At 38.1% G+C, this 14,714-nt stretch overlaps 1 protein-coding gene across 4 annotated transcripts in view; it reads left to right on the top strand.

Moving 5' to 3' along the window:
• Nucleotides 1-14,714, top strand: part of ptpn4a (protein tyrosine phosphatase non-receptor type 4a) — a 237,294-nt gene that overhangs the window by 78,704 nt on the left and 143,876 nt on the right. For all 4 annotated transcript variants that reach the window (XR_013578008.1, XM_078552592.1, XM_078552590.1 and 1 more), the window contains exons 6-10: nucleotides 191-235; nucleotides 4,983-5,035; nucleotides 9,497-9,617; nucleotides 9,738-9,825; nucleotides 13,767-13,855. Coding sequence is in view for 3 of the 4 variants with exons in the window: in XM_078552592.1 (XP_078408718.1) it covers nucleotides 191-235; nucleotides 4,983-5,035; nucleotides 9,497-9,617; nucleotides 9,738-9,825; nucleotides 13,767-13,855 (396 nt within the window). In the remaining variant the exon portion in view is untranslated. The remainder of the gene's footprint in view (nucleotides 1-190; nucleotides 236-4,982; nucleotides 5,036-9,496; nucleotides 9,618-9,737; nucleotides 9,826-13,766; nucleotides 13,856-14,714) is intronic.

Here is a 14,714-nt window from a genome sequence, read left to right as displayed (position 1 = left end):
AGAGCTAACCTCCTTGTACAAGTATGATGGGTTGAATGATTTCTTTCTGATTACAATTTATATTTCAAATGCATTTAAGCCAACTGTTGAACTTAGTCATGGATGAAGATAAATGCATAGATCATTACCTGTGTGGAAAGTACATGGTCATATTGTATGATCTAAAATACACGGTTTTATTCTTTATCAGGTACCAATATTTTCTGCAACTTAAGCAAGATATTCTTAGTGGAAGGTGAGTATCATTATTGTACCTTAGTTACTTCAACCTGTTGCCTAAAGAGCGGGCACGCTGTGTGCGATGATAATTGTCACAGGAGAAGGCTGTATCCCAGAGAAAACCTTTTCTATTGTGACATAGACTTCTGATGTATAATGGAGAATTTTTTATGGTTTAGTCAGAAGGCTCCTTTCCAAGACCCTTGTCTTTATCCCTTCCTTTAAAAATCAATTATAATCCATATTTTCTCCCAGGCATTCGATCATTCCTTCCAATAACATTGTCCAGCCTGTCTTTCCCATTTCTCATGCTACTACGCTATAAAATCCCATCGGACATTACATACATTAAAGGTCCTCCTATAAATGCATGTTGTTGTGGTGAATGATAGTCTTCTGGTGCAGATGCTCTGTTCTCAGTATCCTGTTATTCTTCCGGGCTCCGGTCAATAGTTGATTTACAATGCAAACAGTAGAATGTATAATTTGATTTCTTGTATATGTAGTTGATTTAGAGCTCTGTAGTAGTTTGAGAAATGAGATTGTAGATTTTATAGAAGTCTGTCAAGATTTAGGACATTTCAATTATTTTTACAATACTGCGGAAAGTAATGACAAATTATGGTTTTGTTAGGGAATAGAAGTGTGTCTTTCATTGATTAAAAGCAGTTTCCTAAACTTAAGTTTTCAGTTTCCAAGTTAAAGCAGTTGGTCACTTAAATCAGGTGAGCTAGCATGATGTTTTTATTGAAATGTAAAAAAAGCTAACTGCTGATTAGCAGTTTGGTAGTCAGGCAACCAATATCTGATCTGTTGATACCTGGTGATCTGAATGTAGTGTGAGCCGTATTGAGCAAAGTGAAATGCATGGGAATTGTGGAGCTGCATATCAAAGGATAGAAAATTGCAGTTGCCTGACGGTGGGTGGAAACAGTTTTTTGTGTTATCATGTTAAGATGGAGAAAAAATCCAGAACTAATGGCAACTCATTTGCATTGTAATTCTCTTTCTTTTAAAAAAGAGAACCTAATTTTAAAAAAAACAACTCATCTTGTGATTCCACCATTGAGACTTAGGTTAAAAAGTGTGGTTTGCGTATCCCTCCTGTTGCTGTTCCAAGACTGGCAGTCTTTATGTGAGAAAGCTAAGCAGACTGGCTGTACATTTTTCTTTCTTCAGCCTACCTGAACCACGGTCCTGAACTCCACTCTGTGTACACTGTGTTGATACGTAATCAACTTGTTGTCACACATGTTTCTGGAAAAGTTAACCTTTTGTCAAGCATTCTATTTTAATAGCAACAAAAATTAACTATCAGGACAGTGAGTTTGTCTATTGAGAAGCTGAGTCACATTGGCCAAAAAAGTCCTAGGTTTAGTCTCCTGTCTGTGCTAAATTAACTAATACTAGTAGCAGTGTTACAGTCCAAGGGATGGGCAAATCAGTCCAGGTTCCCACCCCTGATTGACCCTAGTTGTAGGGGTAGGCGATGGCGTAGTGGTATTGTCGCTGGACTAGTAATCCAGAAACCCAGCGTAATACTCAGGCGACCCGGGTTCGAATCTCACCACGGCAGATAAAAATCTGGAATTAAAAGTCTAACGATGACCATGAAACCATTGCCGATTATCGTAAAAACGCATCTGATTCACTAATGACCTTTAGGGAAGGAAATCTGCCGTCCTTACCTGGCCTACATGTGACTCCAGACCCACAGCAATATGGTTGACTCTTAAATACCCTTAGGGATGGGCAATAAATGCTGGCCTAGCCAGCGACGCCCACATCTTATGAATGAATTTTTTTTTTAAATTAAGAAGGTTTGAAGGTTCAAGGCAGAACTCAACCATTGTAGCCTCATGGAATGTTCACTAATGAATTATAGCCAATTGAACATGAAGGCTGAGCCTTTTGGAACAATTTTCCAGCAACGAGAAAATCAGGGAAGAGGACAGATGACAAATAATTTTTAATAAAAGATTAAATGATCTTCCAAGGTATTATACAATGTTTTGCAATTAGAGAGAGTTGAGGAAAAGTTTGTTTCCAGAGGGTGTTGGAGCATGGACTGCATTACAGAGTAGTTCAGGCAGAGACTAATGCATTATTTAAAGTGGCTAAATGATGGAGAGAAAGTTAGAGCCCTGTGGTGCAATCGCTTTATGGAGCTGCTGGCATTGACATGAACTCAATGGTCTCCTACCTTGTAAGCTTCTTTGACTCTAGTTCATTTGATAAACAGATGGAGAGGACATGGGTAATATAAAACAAGTTAATAATATGCAACTATTTATACTGCAGTAACCTTTATGATTAGAAGCTTGCAATAAATTTCCCAAGCTATAGCTATGAATTCCTAGGAAGTTAATATTAAGATTTAGCGGGCAAAAAGGCTCTGAACAAATTTCTGAATTAATTTTTTGATCAAATGGCATTTAGCATACATAAACCTATTAGCATCTTGTCTCCAATATAAACTATGGAGTTACCTGCACAGAATTGTTAAGTTCCTGTTTGCCCAAATGAAATGCACACACTCCATAAAGGGGCACACCACACTTTATAATTCCAGCATTGTATTTATCATGCTGTTTATTACAGTTTATTGGAGGTCACCTTATGATTTTGTTACGGTTTTGAACATGGTTCTGAGTCATAAAGCAAGTATAATGCCTGGATATTCAAATAACAAAACAATATTTCTTGTCAGGTTGTAGTTTTAACAGTTTTAGGGTTTACAAGGAAGAGTATATTACTCAAAGGACTCTTGCATGTCATAGTGGCGTTGGTTTTTAAAATTGTGTAGGATTAATCAGATTATACTTAAGTTGTACTCCTTTTGAAGTACAAGAAATTCTTACCAAGCAAAAGCTTACTGAATTAATTTTTTTGTGGGGAAAATGTCATTCAAACAAAACTTCTGTTAAAAACAAAGGAACAGTAATTAATATGAACAGCGTTTGTAACTAGTTTGTATCCAATGGAGTTTTTATTTTTGCAAGTTATTGGGTGAATAATGTCCAACTGAAAGGGCAGGGTCCCAAATTGGGCTGCTAAATTTATCATGGAGCCATGAAGATGATGAGCTGGCCAAGAACCGCCAGTATGACTGTACATACTCAACAGAGATGCATTATGGGGCAAAGTCAATACCATGGGATGTTTGAATCCATGCTAGTTCCTAGAAGTGGACAGTTGGACCTTGATCATATCAGAGTTGCATCTGGTGCATTCGTTAATCAATTACTGTTGCAGGCATTCAAATATCTGCGCTGAGATTCTCATTCCCTACTCCGTAAGGCACTTTGCTATGTGAGGCTGCATCAGTTAAAGGGAAAGATTACCTGCGGCATCTCCAGATTTCTGCATTAAAAAGTAGAGATTGCTGAGGAAACCAATAGATCCCTTTGTGATGAAGGCAAGGTGAGTTTTTTTAGGCAATGGCAGGGTTTAATCCCATTAGTTAAAAATGGTGGAGGGTGGGAAGAACATTCCACCATTTTTAACTAATGGGATTGAACCCTGCCATTGCCTAAGGCACTTCAAAATATCTCTTGGAAAAAGGGCGTGTAAATAGGGCATGAATTTCTGAACAGGAATTTGACAAATTTGGAAACCTCTGTCCTACTATAAGGGTGTTCAAATTGTTATGGATAGGAGGGGGGTTAATTTAAACACCATTGATTTTCTCCTCTCGCCACCTGTCCATACACAGGTGTTTTGATTTGTTTTCCTCTTCATAAGCGGTGGCATATTTCCCGAACCTCTCAGTTTTTGTGAGATCCAATTTTCTAGTAGTAACCCCACAGCGAACTTGAGATAAGATGAACTCAAAGGGTTAGTTTATTTGTGCACACTCAATGCGGGAGGAGGGTTGCAATGTTGCCTCCACACTCGGGCAGTAAAGAGAGGGATAGAGAAAAGAAGGAGTTACAGTACAGAGACCACAGAGAAAATAAATATTGGTTCATTTGGGCCCCAGAGTCCAGAATCAAAGTCCAATGAGGTATTCTTTCATGGAGGTCGGTGGATTGAAAACCGATGCTGGGTAATTCACTTTTACAGCGGTGTTGACCTCACAAAATGAGAGGCACGCAGAGATGAGTCAGCCTTATAGGTGATAGCACAGAACTTCCAACAGAAGCAGGGTAGATGGAGTTCAATCTAGGCCAGAGCTCCTTTGGAGAGGCCTGCTATTCAGATGTTAAACAGCAGACTGAGGGCTGAATAGCCCAGGAAGGCAGTATTACTAGTTCCACAGACCAGAGGCCCATGTCATGACTCCCACCTCTTCACATTGTCTTTGACAAGGGATGTGTATCCCTTATCTGAGTCCCCAAGATTGATAAGTGTCTGAACCATTAAGAATTGGATGGAAGGTTGCGGTTCCCTGTGTCTTAGCAGATGATCAGACTCCTGTCGGCCAGCCTGGGTTATGAAATGCATAGGGCCTGTGTATAGCTCTTTGAATTGGCCTGTGCAGCTCACAGGGGACCGTTAGTGGTTCCCCAGCCATAACGATATGCGAGTCTCTCCGACACTGCCAGTTAGCTCCTTTTGTTTGGGGGGTCACAGACAGGATACATTCAGCCATTTTTAAAGGACTTTGTCCTGTTTTTAAAATTTTAGAAATAGCCATGAGGATATCTATAGAAATTTTATAAAAATATAGAAGTGTGAAGTCTTGGTCCCCTCACAAAATTTCCAAGTAATCGTACTTGCTATGAAATAACTGCACTATCTTTCAATTGTCCCTTTTCTAGGTTGCCTTGTCCATACAACATTGCAGCCCTTCTGGCTTCTTATTCTGTTCAGTGTAAGTATATACTTAACAAATTCAGTTCCTTGTGGAAGACATTTTTGCTTCCCTCTGTTATAACTTAATTTTGCACTTTTGAATATTTGTTTACTATTCCACGTCCTACACCGCTGTGCCATTGTTTCCTGTCTCATATCTTTCCCTATCACTCCACTGCCAGTGACATTATTGACCAATCCATCCTCCTTCAGCATCTGTATGCTGCATTCTAGATTTGCTTTCACTCGTTCATCTCAGTGTGGGCCTTCTGTTGCCTCCAGTGGCTTCTCTACTTGCACGGTCACCTCTGATACATTCTTCTTCTCTTCCTCTTGGCTATTTACATGCTACAGCTTGGTGATGTCATTCGGAAACTTGGAGTCAACTTTCACATCTACACTGATGTTAGCCTGTTCTGTTGATTCCAAACAGTGTTGCTATACTCTCCAACTGCCTGTCCAACATTAAAATCTGGATGAGCAAAGTTTTTGTCCAGCTTAATGAAATAAAAGCCATCCTTTTTTCTCCCTGCGAGTGTCTGTCTAATTCTGGTATTAATTTCTTTCACTCTCCCCCGCTGCCATTTCATGCTGAGTTAAGTGCATACTGTTTGATCTAACAACACTTTCCACTCCAAAATTTCCAGTGCAAAGACCAGTTTTCTCCAACTCCTTCCTACCCGCATTTCTTATTGTTTTGCACTTTGTGGATAAACTCCTGTAACTTCTCAACTATTTGGTCCCCTGCATCATACTCTATAACCTTCAACTCATCTAAAATGCTGCAATCTGCAGTCTGCATTTTCATCAGCTTTGCTTTTCAAACTCCATTTTTACCCCAAGTGACAGGAAGGTGATTCATCATCTTTGCCTTTGCTTCAAATGTCCCATAGCCTAGCCATCCTCACCTTCGTGATTTATTCCTGTCTTGCACCTCCAAATGCAACATTCCTTTAACATGGAACTTCACCTTCCCATTTCCTGTGTACATAAGAGAAAGCATTGGCCCTTTAGCCCCCTGCACCTTCTCCAAAATTTAATGAGATCATAGCTGACCTGCAACCTAATTCCATAAAGCTACCTTTGCCCATACCCTTTAATATCTCTGGTTAAGAAAAATCTATCAATCTCAATTGATTTAGCACCACTTCCCATTTGCAGAAGAGAATTCCAAACTTCTGTCACCCTTTTGTCTGAGGAGGTGTTTCCCAATTTCATTCCTAAAGTCTGGTTCTAATTTTTAGACTATGCCCCCTAACCCTAGACTCTCCAACTAGCAGAAGAATTTTTTTATATCTCTACCCAGATTGTATCCCATAATATCTTAAACTTCAATCAAATTGCCCCTTAACCATCTAAATTCCAGGGAATACAGCCTGGGTTTGTGTAATCTCTGCCTGTAATTTTAACCCTTGGAGTCCCTGTTATCATTTTGGTAAATCTACCCTGCACTCCCTCCAAGGCTAAGGATGGTTCCCAGAAATGCTCACCATACTCTAGGTGGTCTTAACCAGGGCTTTGTATAGCTGAAACATGACTTCTCCACCCTTGTATTCTAGTCCTCTAGATATAAAGGCCAGCGTTCCCATTAGCCTATTTGATTATTTTTAGGCCCAAAATGGATGACCTCACATTTGCCAGAGTTTCCATCCATTCATTTTATATCTTTAATTTTATGTTTCCATCTGCGCTGCTTACAGTGCCATCTATCTTTGTCATCAGTTTGTGATTTTCTATTCTATCTTCTAAGTTGTTAATAAATATGGTGACTAATTAAAGCCCAAACATTAATCCTTGCCACTAGTCACATCCTGCCAATTGGGGTACCCCCACACTCCTGCTAATTTCCTAATCACATCAATAATTTGCCTTCAATTCATGGGCTTCAACTTTAGCTAGCATTTCATCATTGCTCCTACAGCTGCTATGCTCCTATTTGGTATACTTGTTTCCCCCACCATGCTCCCTGCAGGTAACAGTTTACACTTCTATAATTCTTGTTGACCCAGCCTTGTTTATAATGAGATTTGTTAAAAACAGTTCTATTCAATATCAGAATGCTGTCAAGTATTTGTTGCATTAATTGGAAATTGTCAGCATTGTCGTCTTTAGTGACTTCTTTAAAAGTTATGCTAACTTCTTTTAATCCTGAAATTCCACTATTTTTCTCTTTCCAATTCCTCACTGAACCATTCTTGTAATAATGAACAAATATATGCTTAACCCTCAAGTTCATGTTGAAGGCCTTATTTGCTAAAATCTTTATTTTTTTCACATTTTCATTTTCAATGTTTCCCTTTATTATTATCCCTTAGTAAGTGTTCTATGTATCAGGTTTTTCTCCTATTTTTGTTTATGTCATCTGCTTTGAAGTTTTGCTTTTAATTCTGGGACCAAAACTCATCTTGCATTTAAAAAAAATTCCATTTAGTCCTAAGATATCTCTCATTAAAACCTTCCACTTAGTATTTTTATTTAATTCTTTGTTCTGTTGTTTATTTCTTTAAATCATATCTATGTCTGCACACTAGAACCAAATTTGAACGATTTCAAAGTTATGCATATTGTGGTGACTTGATTCTAGAGGTTCCAGTATTTGTATATTGTGGAGTACAGCACTTGTAAGGTCTAGATGCAAGTTCCCTTTAATGTACAAGCAACAATGTTGGAACACATTTAATAGTTTCCTGTTGCTATATTGACAAACACGTTCTTAGTTTATGATAGATTAGTTAAAGTTGTGCATTATTTTTTCTATACTCTTAATTTCTTATGTCAGGTATTATCTTGTTTGCCTGCCCTGAGTGTCCCTTCCTGACCCATAGTTTTAACACATTGCTCTGCCTACTTATTAGCTTAGGAGAGAGGCCCTTTCATTTCTCTTATCTTCCTTTGAGATCTCATTTTAGTCCTTAATTCCTAAATTTTAAATGAGCATGTTTAGCTACCCTTCCAACTTAATTTTTTATGCAGCTTTTTGAAATAAAAACTTTGATTTAGGTGATTTTAAGTGCACCATAAATGCCTGATGTATGGTTCACTTCTCAGTAAGCAGCTTCTTTACACATGTGCATACACATGTTGTATGGCATTTAATTCTGCATTACATTTTTAAAGTAGATGGAGCATTCTAATCTGTATTTTTTTTTCTATTTCCATATGCTTCTGGTGATTGTCTTTATATTTTTTAGTGTTCAAATATGTATCCTGTTAAAAGTAGCATAATAATGACTGATCCCAAGCACAATACTATGCAGTTGTGAACTCTTAAACCCTTCCTTTATTATGTTACAGAATCGTAACATAACCTTTAAAGCTTGAACTTTAGTGGTATAATGGCATTGCTCTTCTGAGCACTGTTTGCAGTGGCGTGGGAAGCAGCTTTGATCTTTCATTCTGCTCAGCTCCCGATCTGAGCTATGTCATGTAGGGAGGTACAAATTAACCTCCCCTTTCAAATATTTGTAATAAAAGTTTGAAGAGGATTTAATGACAGAGAAAATACTTTGAAATTATCAGTTCAAAAGTTGTTTTGTGTATTTATAAATGGGTTATATTTGTGCAGTAGAAGATTAGTGTAATATTTTAACATTTAAGACTAATCAAAATTTGAGCTCTCTCGTGCTGTCCAGTCACCTCCATTCGTCCATCAACTTGTTTAACTTCTTATCTCTAGCCTATGGAAGTTACCACATTTCTTTCTGCACTTAAAACAAACCAGATATGTTAAAACTAAAATATAACTTAAAATAAATTTCATAAAATTTATTCTAGCAATATTCTGAAGACCAAATATCTAGACCGTCTTTGTTAATATGCAAATTGGAAGCAGCTCTTCAAGCATAACCAAGGAATAAAAGCTTTAATGCTTCATAAAAACTGTCACTTACCCTTGGTGAGTCAATAGATTTACACAAAGATTAGCTGAAGCACAAATACCAAGAGTTTTCAATTTCAGCCCCTGGTCTGTAATGAATTAGTGCAGCGTGTGCTTTTATAATTAGTATCCAAAGTCACCCTGGATACCTGCTCCTGACTCTCTCCTGCGACCCTCTTCTCCCCCAGCACTCTTTCTCTCCCTCCCCAACTCCCTTACCCCCCCCAGCACTCCTACACACTCTCTCTCTCTCTCTCTCTCTCTCTCTATATATATATATATATATATATATATATATCCCTCCCTCTCTCTCCCCCCCCCGCCATCAAATGCCCTCACCTTACTAGAAAACGCCTGTGTGTGATGAGGGAAAGATTTGGTTACCCAGTGATGCTGCCATGATAAAAATAGCCAGTTAAAGAGTTAAATTTCACCAATGAAGAAAGCCTGTTTAAGACGATATTTAGGGTGACCAGTTTCCATTGGAAGTGAGTGAAGAGAATTGCAGGAAAAAAAGTAACAATTTTTTTTCCCCAACATTAGAACAGTTTAGTTTTGAACAAGCCATTTGCTTCTAACTCTTGCAATTGACTATTTTTAAAGCTGAACTGGGAGATTACAACAATTCAGAGCACTTGCCAGGCTACCTTGCCAATTATTCCTTTATCTCCAACCAACCTCAAGACTTTGAAAAAGAAATTGCAAAATTGCATCAGCAACATAAGTAAGTTATTCTAATACGTATTCTATTTATTTTAATCAGTAATGCTTTTTTGATGTTTGAAACGTTTGTGTTTTGGATGTGTTTCACTGCATAATTTAAATGTGCTTTTTTTAAAAACAGAGGACTCTCTCCTGCAGAATCAGAATTGAATTACTTAAATACAGCCCGCAGCTTAGAACTATATGGAGTCGAATTGCACTATGCAAGGGTGAGTTTAAATCTGGCCCTTTTCACTTGACTTCCAGATGTACCCATTGTGGAAACTTGAGCTTATCTTTACTCCTGTAAAGTAGAGTTATTTGAATGTTATGTTTCATAAGTATTTTTAAAATATAATTTGTGCTTCACTCTACTAATTTTTTATATGCTAGCCAAGGGTCTGAATTTGTTTGTGAGATCATAGTTGAACTGAAGGATCTTTTTGTTAGTCTCTTCAAATTTCAGACAACAGAAATGGAGGATGGTGTGTGATATTTGTTGTGATGGTTGGGGGAGGGATTACTGTCAAGTTAAATTGATTGATTAATCACCTAGGTTGACCCATTTTGGTCTACCATTATGTTGGACCACAGAACAGCAAGTTGGTGATTCTCCATGCATTGGATTCTTGGTTAGACCAGTGTTGTCCAATAGAAATTGCTGTCTATCCACAGGTGTGGCTATTGCTGCACTGTTTAGCCACGTGCTAATTTTAGTAGCACAATAGCAGTAAAGTCCTTCAAGTTTGTATTTATTTCACAAATACCTAACACCATTCAGTAACCAAGTAAAGCATACACACTGATCAAAAAAGACTTGCACACACTGCTGTTCACCGTACCACTTTCTCAACAAATGCACTGTTATGATCTTGTTAAGGACAATTAACATTTAAAAAAATAAGTTGGAATACCTTATTTTAACTAGTAGAACTATGCCACAGATTTCACTTTTTTAACAAAACACTTTATTGTATATGAAAGACGCAAATAAAACAAGCACTATTAACGTAATACTATGGCTTATAACTATATATGTTATGCATTCAGGTTTACTTCCTACTTCCTCCCAGAATTCCCTTGTAAGATGCATCAATATTATTTACTTCATGGGGACCACCCATAAGATATGCCACAGTCCTCTAGAGAATTCTCCTCAACTCCAGCCATTCTCAGAGATAAAACTTTCATTTACCATCTTTTGACTGTAGAGGTCTCAGTCCCTGTTCTGGTTACATTTCCAATACTTGCAAACTAATCTGGTTATTTTCTTTTGCAATAAGACACTGTGAGGTCCACTGTAGATTCTTCCACAGGCTACAAACTAGGCAGCCCTCCAGCCTCTGTTCCTCACAAGGTTCAAACTGAGATTAAACCAAACCCGCCTTCCATGTAGTCAATGATGAAGTTCGGGTTTTACTCAGCTTCCAGTGCAGGTCTGCCTAACTGTCAATTACTTTAGCTAATTTCTCTCAATGAGCTGCAAACCACATGAGTTGCAAGCTGAAAACCACACAAGTTCCAACCTGCAACTAAAAACCTCTCACAGCAAACACCCAGATAAATTGAAACCAGAGAGCCTTCCCAAGCTCCGCCCATCTCCGTGACAACATAGCCTGCTCTGGTCTATCCTCAAACCGACCTCTAAGCCATTTACCCCTCATTTACAATTTCTCCAGCTAAGTAAATCCACTTGTTGTTTTATAGCTCTAGCTCTTGTATTCTGACTCTATTAAACAAACATGGGTAACCTTCTGAACTGCCATTTCTTTAGGTGTTCTGGTAATCATTAAAGCCCAACATTTTAATTACCTTCACAACAATAATCTTCCCTGAACTAAACATTACCCCTCAAATATTAACATGAACAATGAGCTACATGTTTGCAAAGCACCCAAAAAGGTTAAAATGCAATTGCACATGCTGTACAAATATGAGTATTGAGATTCAATTCCCAACAATATTATCTATGACCTGAATTTTTCCTGCATCGGGAGCAGGCAGGGGTGGTTGTGGAGCCGACCGCGGCCCGCAATCAGCTCAGCACCACAATTTCACGTGGGCGGGCCACGCCCTGCGTGGATTGCGAGTGGTAGAGCTGAGTGCTACCTGTGCGGGCGGGGGGAGGAGGAAGAGTCGGGTCCAGCTTCAATCTCCCCGAGGCATGGAGCTGCCTCGGAGATTGAAGCGCTTTTTAAAGAAATTATTAAAAATATTTAAAAATTTAATGAAACGTCCTCTCGTGACTGTATCACATTAGATGGGACATGTTTTTATTTCTCAAAAATTTTTATTCAATTTGTAAAAGCTTCAGGAAACCTCATCTCACTTGTGGATGAGGTTTCCTAAAAAACGTAAAATGCCGCTTGGCCTTTTCGTCTGCCCACCAACCATTAGGTTAGATGGGCAGCGTAAATTTGGAGTTAATTCATACGTTAATGGCCTTTATAGGCCTTTCAATTATCGGCAGGCGTGCAGCCGACCCCGGTGCATGCCCACCGAACAGAATATTGTGAGACAGCGCACTGACGTAGGGACGCACGCCCGACGTTATCGCACGTCATTTTATGTTCCGGTGTGTCGGGCCCACCCCCGCACGCTGAATGTAAAATCCTGGCCTATGTGTTTTAATTTACAAAGCAGAAATAGGATTAGCTAAATTTGAATCCTCAATTAGCCACGAGTGAGTTGACCAGCATTAGATGGTCATCAGACTATTGTAAAGCCCCCTTCTCTCAAACACCAAAGCCACATCTTAAAAAAAAAATGATATCTATTAGCAAGTGATCTTGGTGAGGGAAATTTGAATATTCACTATATATTTGACACCATTTATACAAACAGATTGAAGTACTGAATTTGATCTACAGAAATGCAGTTATATTGTAAACTAAAATTAAATTATAACCTTAACTCGTTGTCAGTGTTGTGTATTTTAATGAGACCATTGTGCAAAAGGCATCAGTGGTTAAAATTTCAAACAGGAATGAATACATGTGGCTAATGGTCAATACTTTCAATACACTGAATTTTCGAGTTGATGAAACACACTGATTGAGGTACTGATTAATATAAAGTCCGTGGTGTTTAATTTTAGTCTAGTTTAGTTTTAAGCAGTTATTTGATTCTATAGGTCCATAAAACAATTCTTCAGTGTTGAACATGGTTAGCTGTATAAGTGGTCCCTACTTCTGTTTCTTCTGAGTGACTGACAGCTCCTTCCTCCTTCAGATGGGACCCCATTTGGAGGTGGCTTCATTCAGTATAGGGCCTCTTTACATAGCTCATGATTCTTTTCCTTGAGCTTCAGGCAGCCTGGGTTATCCCTGTTGTTTCTACAGAAGGAAGTTGGTATCTGTGAAGGATATGGAGCAAGAACTTGAGAGTAGTCAGGTTAAAGGGATTGAATTCAGCATTGGTAATGACAACACGTCACAAGATGCAGCATGCATCCTGAGCAGGGACAAAGCTAGCAAGTTTGAGATTCCATGCAATTTAATATTCTGCATTATTCAGAGACAATGTTATTTCTGACCTCAAAAACAAGAAGTTACTACAAATTCAATGTCTGTAGCCAACCTTCTGGTTGGCAGGGGAGGACAGCTTCTCACTACCTTTTTCTACTTGCCTGGGATTCTCAAAGAATATATCCTGTGTAAGACTATACTATTCTTTTGTATTATATATTTGATGAAACTAGGATTTAGCACAATTCTATACACTGAAGAAAATTGAGCCTTTATCTCAGGAGTAAAGGGAATGTGGTATCTTTCCTCGTCATCCATTAACACCTTTGTTTGGTTGCAATATGGAATGCCAGATTTTCCCATCCTCTTATTTTTAAAGCAACTAAATGGTTTAAACTTGCACAAGCTGTAAATGCCATAATGAATGTGAACTATCCAGTGTTGCACATTAACTGCAGTGTAGTACGCTTCCATCTTTTAGCCACTCGGTAGTACAGAACTTGAGTATTGCTGAAAAAAGAGACAGCTTTGGTTCTGGCCGCTGTTTATAATTTTGCTAATTCCATGATTTTACAAGTATGGGGTGAAAGTTAATCCATTTAGAGGTAAAGCACTTAAAGGCAAGGTCTATAGATATTATGATTTCAATCTTTACCATCAATTACACACAAAGCTTGACATAAAGTTATCTCTTTATTTTTTAGGATCAAAGCAACACAGAAATTATGATTGGTGTGCTGTCAAGTGGGATTGTAATTTACAAGAGCAGGGTACGAATTAACTACTTTCCATGGTAAGAGCTTTCTGCTTCTCCTCAGATCTTCTTAAAACCTGCCTTTGTCCAAACTTTTTGATCACCCTTCCTAATCTTTCTTCCTTTGGCTGACATCCATTTTTTGTTATGCCTGCCTGAAGAATCTTGGGATATTATTCTGCATTAAAGGCTTAATATCAAACAAAAGCTATTGGTTTAAAGATTTTTTTTTTAAATAAACATGCTTGTTTTTTTTTTGGGATCCTCTGTTGGAAAGTTTGCAAAGAAACCAAAAAGAATCTCTTTGCAAATTAATACCCCTAAATTATAAGATCATTTATATATTATGCTTAATTTATAACATTTTTCCAGCAAGTAAGCAGAGTCAGTGCATTATTTTTAAACTAGATCTCAATGTGATAAATATTCAGGAAGTGCATTAGAATAGTATTATACTACAAGCTAATCATGGATGAAAAAAGCCAGTCATAGTTCATCTATCCAGGAAAACCTCAAGTTTCCCCCAGCAGTATCCAGTTATAAGTAGTTCCATGGTTTTTCCTCCAGTGCACTTGGGAGCCTATTTCAGATATTGAAACAGCTAAAAAGTTTGCCTTTTAAACCTATCCATTTTTTTCTACTTTCAATTTAGTTTAAGCTCATTTTTCTATTTGCCTTTTCAATACTATTTACTGTCATATACATTTAAAAGATCATTCCTCAGGCACCACCTTTCATGACTGAAAAGTTCAAATTTCTTCAGTCTTTTCTTAGTTTTCCAGTGCTCTGCACTTCCTCCATAACTTTGTATCTTGGGAAGGCAATGGGGTAGTGAGCTAGTAATCCAGAGAACCAGGGGAATGCTCTGAGGACCTTCTTTTGAATCCCACCACGGCAG

This window comes from Cetorhinus maximus, chromosome 11 (assembly GCF_964194155.1).
Source record: "Cetorhinus maximus chromosome 11, sCetMax3.hap1.1, whole genome shotgun sequence".
Taxonomy (NCBI): domain Eukaryota; kingdom Metazoa; phylum Chordata; class Chondrichthyes; order Lamniformes; family Cetorhinidae; genus Cetorhinus; species Cetorhinus maximus.
This window is presented reverse-complemented; position numbering and strand designations above follow the sequence as displayed.